Source organism: Eurosta solidaginis, chromosome 1 (genome assembly GCF_040869045.1).
Source record: "Eurosta solidaginis isolate ZX-2024a chromosome 1, ASM4086904v1, whole genome shotgun sequence".
Taxonomy (NCBI): Eukaryota; Metazoa; Arthropoda; class Insecta; order Diptera; family Tephritidae; genus Eurosta; species Eurosta solidaginis.
The window spans coordinates 144,171,137-144,177,598 of NC_090319.1; the positions used below are offsets into that span (position 1 = coordinate 144,171,137).

The 6,462-nt window shown below is 36.4% G+C and overlaps 1 protein-coding gene across 1 annotated transcript; it reads left to right on the forward strand.

The window, feature by feature from the left end:
• The first annotated feature begins 2,893 nt into the window (after window positions 1-2,893).
• Window positions 2,894-5,372, forward strand: LOC137238578 (uncharacterized). Its single transcript, XM_067763760.1, has 4 exons — window positions 2,894-3,638; window positions 3,711-3,940; window positions 4,003-4,619; window positions 4,685-5,372. Exons 1-4 carry the CDS (start codon window positions 3,031-3,033, stop codon window positions 5,045-5,047), a joined length of 1,818 nt encoding a protein of 605 aa, XP_067619861.1. The 5' UTR covers window positions 2,894-3,030; the 3' UTR covers window positions 5,048-5,372.
• The last annotated feature ends 1,090 nt before the right edge of the window (window positions 5,373-6,462 follow it).

A 6,462-nucleotide genomic window follows, 5' to 3' on the forward strand; every position in this document is an offset into this window, starting at 1 on the left:
TTTTTAGCTCTAACGTAGCGCCAGAAAGATTTCGGATTCGACTTAATGTCGCATTCAAATTTCTCAACATATTTTTTATGAAGCCGATTCCTTAAGAATTTAAATTGCCTTGAATAATATACATATTTTCCCTTAAAAGCAGGCGAGTTAGACAATTTTACTTTTTAAAGAATTTGTTTCGTAAATTCTTAAGTTTTTTTAACTCCTTCGTATACCAAGGAATTTTATGGCAATTTTTCCGCATTCGAGGGATCAAACTACTATAAATTTGGTTGACTTCTTTGAAAATATCAAAGCACTCACTGACACCAACACCTGAGAATATACTATCCCAATCAATTATGCTTATTTTGGCGTTGATAGCATCAAAATCACAGTATCTAAAATTATAGTTTCCTGAGTTCATATCTAATCGAATTTTTTTAAACTCATAAAATTCTAATTCCAAAACTAGTGGAACATGATGTAAGCCAGGGCAAGAGAGAGGATCAAGACATTCGGAGAGTGAAAAAGTCATGTTATCACTAATAAAAATTTGATCCAACGTCCTAGACAAGTTATTAATAAAGGTGTTTACCTGGGCAAGATTCGCTTTCAATAAGTTATCAACAACATATGTTTCAGAAAAACTATTAACGTTATTCGGATACAAGACTAAACTATCATCCACCGCTTCCCAGCCTACATTCCCTAAGTTGAAATCACCTAAAATACAAACATTATTCTCATGTCGCTTAGATACTAAATCGACAATATTATCTACATGCGCAATGTACACGGAATGTATGAGGCACATACAAAGAGAGGCAAAGAGCCATATATGCAAACACATAGTTGATCCAACAGTGAGTATCCATTCTGCAGCGATATAATTGACGAACCATATTTCCTTTGAATGGCGATTAAAATTCCACCACCCCGAGTAGCGCCAGTTTTTATCGAGTCGGGGTCTTTGCGATTGACATTTTAGAGGTTAGGATCATAAAATGCACTATTAAGCCAGGTTTCCACGAAAACTAGAGCATCATAGTTCAAATCTGAAGTGAATTCGTAAAGCTTCTTAGATTTAGTTCTAAGCCCCGATGAATTTTCATAATAAATACTAAGAGGCCTGTTGCGCTGAACCACTCCTTTGAAAAAACTGGAATGGCCGTATAATTACATTGATGGGCCAGATGGGCCAGTTACGCCCAGTTTGAAGGTAATATTCCTAAGGTCAGACAACTCAGTACCTTTTCTTACAAGTTTATCGCATTTCAAATAAATCTTGTTTATGCCAGCATACTTCGAGATGTAGTTCACAATATCTTCTTTAGTTACACTAGGCTGGAAAGATGAGACATGCAACCATTTAAGCTTAGCGGCTACACCTAGTTCTACATTATTGCTCACACCAAAAGCTAATGGCTTATGTAGATTTATCCGAGAACTCTTTACTTTCGGTTTAGACCCGGGGACTCTGCTTAGGTTAGCGCCATTCCCGTCATTACAATCAATCTGCACACTATTTGATTTTGTCTTGGCAGCATCAGCATAACTAGGTGGTAACGCTTGTTTAGTACTAGTACCAGAGCTAGCAGGTTGAGCTTGAACAGAAATTATAGATGGAGCCTTTGAAGAAGCAGGAGGATTCACTGGCTCATTCGCTTGGTTAGCATTTTTAACTTTAAATTCCTTTGCACGCTTGGTCTTTTGTAGAATCATCAACGGACCCTCATTATTAACATCATTAGAGATTAGAGACAAGGTACAATTAGGAGAAAGCAAACCTTTAGCGCTTACTGTATTATTATTATTAGCATTCACATTAGCATTCACATTATCATGCGGACACAGCGCGGTAGGAGAAACAATTGTTGTCTCAGCACTTGAAGCGATATCTATATAAGAAGCAGTTGACCGTTTATCTACTGTGCTAGCGACAGCGGCAGCAGCAGCAACAGTACCACCTTCTGTACTTAGAACATCATTCGTATGTAGATTTGTAGGAGATCCAAGAGACGAATTAGAATTTTCGGTGATCTCTTCACGTTTGTTTACACTAAAAGCATACTCAGTGAAGAGCTTATGCAAATCACCAACAACAGAATGCAGCCCATTTATTTCAGCAGTTAATGATATTATAGCGTCATCTTTAGCTTGCAGGCAGTTATGCAGAGAGTGAACTTCAGCACGTAGTGCATCACATTTGTTAGCTAACTCTTTGTTATTATTGCGAATAGCGGATAAAGCAGAAAGCACATATCGCAAATCAGCAGCATGATTATTGCATATCGCAGCACCTTTTTGCATACCTGCGTCTGAAATATCATTAGACAAAGTATCCAGAAGAGAGTTAGCACTTGTACTCTTATTTTTTATTATTTTCTGATTTTCAGTCAAAATTTGACGACTTTGATCACTTGTAGCGACAGGGGGTGTCGACAAACAAATAGATGAACGATGTTCCGCCATACACACATTGCAATAAAACGATGTATTCGCTGAGTGCAAATAATCGACATCGGCTTGAACCAGGCATGCTTAACCAACGAACCGATATCATTTCGTTACGATAATTAACGTTAATAAACGAAACAAAGTCATTTCGTTTCGTTTATTAACGTTAAGAACGTCAAATTAACGAAATGATTTTGTTTCGTTTTCTGCCATATCGAAACGAAATCAAATCGTTTAAGTTGATTATTATTTTCAAACTATGCTGGCAATGCTATATTATCCATAATAGCTTTGTTCCCGAAGACCAAAAACTTTGTCATGGACAGTTATGGACAGTCACGGACTGCTTGAAATCATTCCCGAATGCACTTTTCTGACTGGTTTTGCTTCCCACTCTGAGAGGATTTTTTCCTTTTGACAGTTCTACTAGTTTTAGTCGGAAAAGTTCGGGAAAACACCTAACGTAATCGCGTCAACCAAAATTTATATCGTGTATTCTTCTGTAAAAATTTCTACTGCAATTACAAAGCTCATTGCGTTTATTTAATATATGTACTAATTACAATTAAAAAGTGGAAATCATAGTGTAAAATGAGAACAAAACGGGGTGATACAATTCGCAACTTTTATGAGCTGGATAGCAATGGAAAAAACGAATGCAAAATATGCCACCGGATCCTTTCTAGTGATCACCTGGGAAACCTGAAATCTCATCTTTTACGAAAGCACAGGGAAGAATATAATGAGAATAATACATATGTGGAAATTAAGACCCTTCAGGAAGATGTTAAGTATAAAATAATTTTAACGATGTCCAGAAACGAAGTTAGAAAATTGTGTAGTGATTTAGTGGCTGAATGTGGGCTTGCCTTACAAGTTTTCAGTAGCAGTCCTATGCAAAAAGTATTAGCTCCCATTTGTCAGCAAGTTGGGCTAAATAACATTAACAGAAATAATATACACAATGTTTTGCTAAAACAAGTGCACAACGAAATCGACAGTTTAAAAACATTATTGAAAAACAGAATATTTTCCATAAAAATTGATAGTGCTAAACGATTTTACCGCAATGTTGTATGCATAAATGCGCAACTAATAGATAAGGGAGAAATAGTTATTAAAACACCTTCAGTCACAAATTTCATAGAAAGGCATACAGCGGAAAATTTAAAACAAATAATTATGGAGACCTTAGAAAAGTAAGTTGTTTGGTCCATTTCATTGATATCGATGCCCCTAATTCTTAAAAAACTATCATTTAACGTTTTCAGATATGACATTTCAATAGAACAAATATATAGTATCACTAGCGACAACGGCCAAAATATGATAAAGTGTGGTAAACTTTTGCAGAACGAGGTTGAATATGTCGACAGCAAGGTTGAATATGTCGACAGCAAGTTTGACAATGAAGAGGATGGGGTCGAAGATTTGGATTCAATTCCATGTGACAATATTTTCGACGATCCGATATTTGATGATTGCATGACAACTCATTTTAGTGCGACTTATATACATATATAACAAATGAATACACTTTTATAACATATAATTTTATTGCAGATTCCCTCTCTGTAATAAGATGTGCCGCACACACGGTACAATTGTGTGTACAGGATGTATTAAACCATAAAGATGTAAAGCCAAAGTATGAAGATTGCCGCACAATAGCAAAAAAGTTGCGCACACAAGGACTACATCGTGTTCTGGTCGAACATAACTTACCACTACCCTCTGCTGAATGCCCAACACGTTGGAGCTACTCATATGAGATGGTAAATCATTTAAAAGTGCTTCAAGAATTTATCAAAAACAATATTGCTAAATCAATCATAGACTGGGATTTTGTGGATGACTTTTTACAAAGCTTTTATGTTATGAAAGTAATTACGGAACAGCTTCAAAAACATAATTTACTTTTCGGTGACTTCATTAAATTTTTCTTGGAAACTTGCTTAGCAGTTAAAAAAGCCTCAACACACTCAGATATTTCAAAACTCTTATTCATTTCAATAAATGAGCGAAAAAATAAATTGCTTGCTAATCCAACAGTAGCTGCAGCTATTTACTTAGACCCTAGGCTTCATCGCTTGTTACAAATATCGGAATTTGTACATATGAGAGGTGTAGCCATTGATCATTTGAAAGCGCTACATTTGAAAGTTACTTCCCTTACGCAGGTATAGTATCCATAGTAAAGTTTGGAAATTCCTGAAAATAAAAATATTTTATTTTTTTCTTGAAGGCTGTACAAGACAACAGTTTTACAATGGCAAGCGAGGACGATACAGATTTGCTTACAGAACTTCTAAACCAAACCACTGCACCAACATTCAACGATTCATGCATTTTAGAAGGTTATTCAGCTATTGAATCATTCAACGAATCAACAGACACAAAATTAAATTTAGCTGCTTTTTGGGAACGAATGAAATATACATACAAACATTTGTATCGGCTTTCCCAAATTATTCACGCGACTCCGGCAACACAAGTCAGTGTGGAGCGTGCGTTTTCCGCATTTAAATATATTGTAAATGACTACAGGTCAAATTTGGGTGATGAGCTGACCGAAACTATTTTGCTATTGAGGCTAAATAACAAATAAACTCATACAGAGTATACACCTGTGTCCGCAATAATAGAAGTGAATTTTAATTTGATTTCGTTTGACTCAATCTATTGCGCATACAGGTGTACATATATTTAATTAACTTTTAACACTCGCTCGAGTAACCTTTTTAAGACTTGGAGCACAGCTCTTAATGAATATGGACTGTGAAATCGCAATATTTTTGTTTTTTTCTTTTCTCGTGATATTATTTTTATTATTAACTTAAGTTCTCAAATTTGGCCTGCAGCGCAAAAATAAGCGTTTGAGTTGAAAATTCTGTACAAGCGAAACAAAAATAAACAAATGAAATTTTAATTCGAATGAATTTACATAGAGGCGTACACTCATGCTCATATTAATATTTTCCATTTAATATATAGCGTCAGTAAATACCTATACTTTTTGAATGAAATCATTTTCAATTTTGTACCTATTAATATGAGCATGAGTGTATGTGGCATTTTATTTTATTGCAGATCTTCATACAGCTTTTTCAGGCATCCACATTTGTGCGCTGATCGAGATAACCGAAAATCCCTAAATAACGGGGGGGGGAATCTGGTGAACGGTGTTTGAGTCACATTTGCAGACCTTTATACGTGTGTGGATCACGTGTGACCCTAGGAGGTGTTTTGGGTATCAAACGAAAGGTGTTGATCGCGAAAGGTGCTATCGGCTACAATGAAAAGGTACAAGTTATTACAAACGACATAGTTTTCGTTTATTTAGTTGCTTTCTTACCAATGCGACCGGTCATAACACAACCAATATTTTTCATTATGCGAAATAGTGTGACTGTTTCTGGATCAATCAGCTTCCCAGAAACCTTTTTTTGTGTGGCCACCGCAGCGTAATCCTTGCCTTGCAATGCTACCGATATAAGACCCTTATGATCAATTGGGTAATAGTGCAGTTTACGGAACCAACCGAAATTTGGGCCAATTTTTTTTGTGGGTACACACAACAACAACCACATGAAAATCGCCAATTTCAACTGGAAATATCTCCGGACAGAGATAAAATTTTTCTTTTCCGTTCTCGAGATTAATACACGTCTTTTAATACCTCACTGAAAATTCTTGGCCCAACTTTAGGGTGGGGCCCCTAAACTGCACTACTACCATTTGGTAATAGTCTAGTTGAGGGGTCGACTGCTAATACGCTACCAAAAATATCGAGAGAGGTGTCAAACGACGCGTCTTGACATCAGTATTAATAATCCCAAGGCGGAAAATAAAACTTTTAACTCGTTCAAAAGATATTAACGAAAAACCGAAAAAAGACCCGCGGGTACCTCCGAAACCGGGGGTCGGATCCATAGAATTTTTGCGCAGAACACCTTTCTGCGTTGGCGGCCTTCGGCCGCGCTTATAAAAAATAACCCTGGGCTACGCCATCCGGGTGTGTGG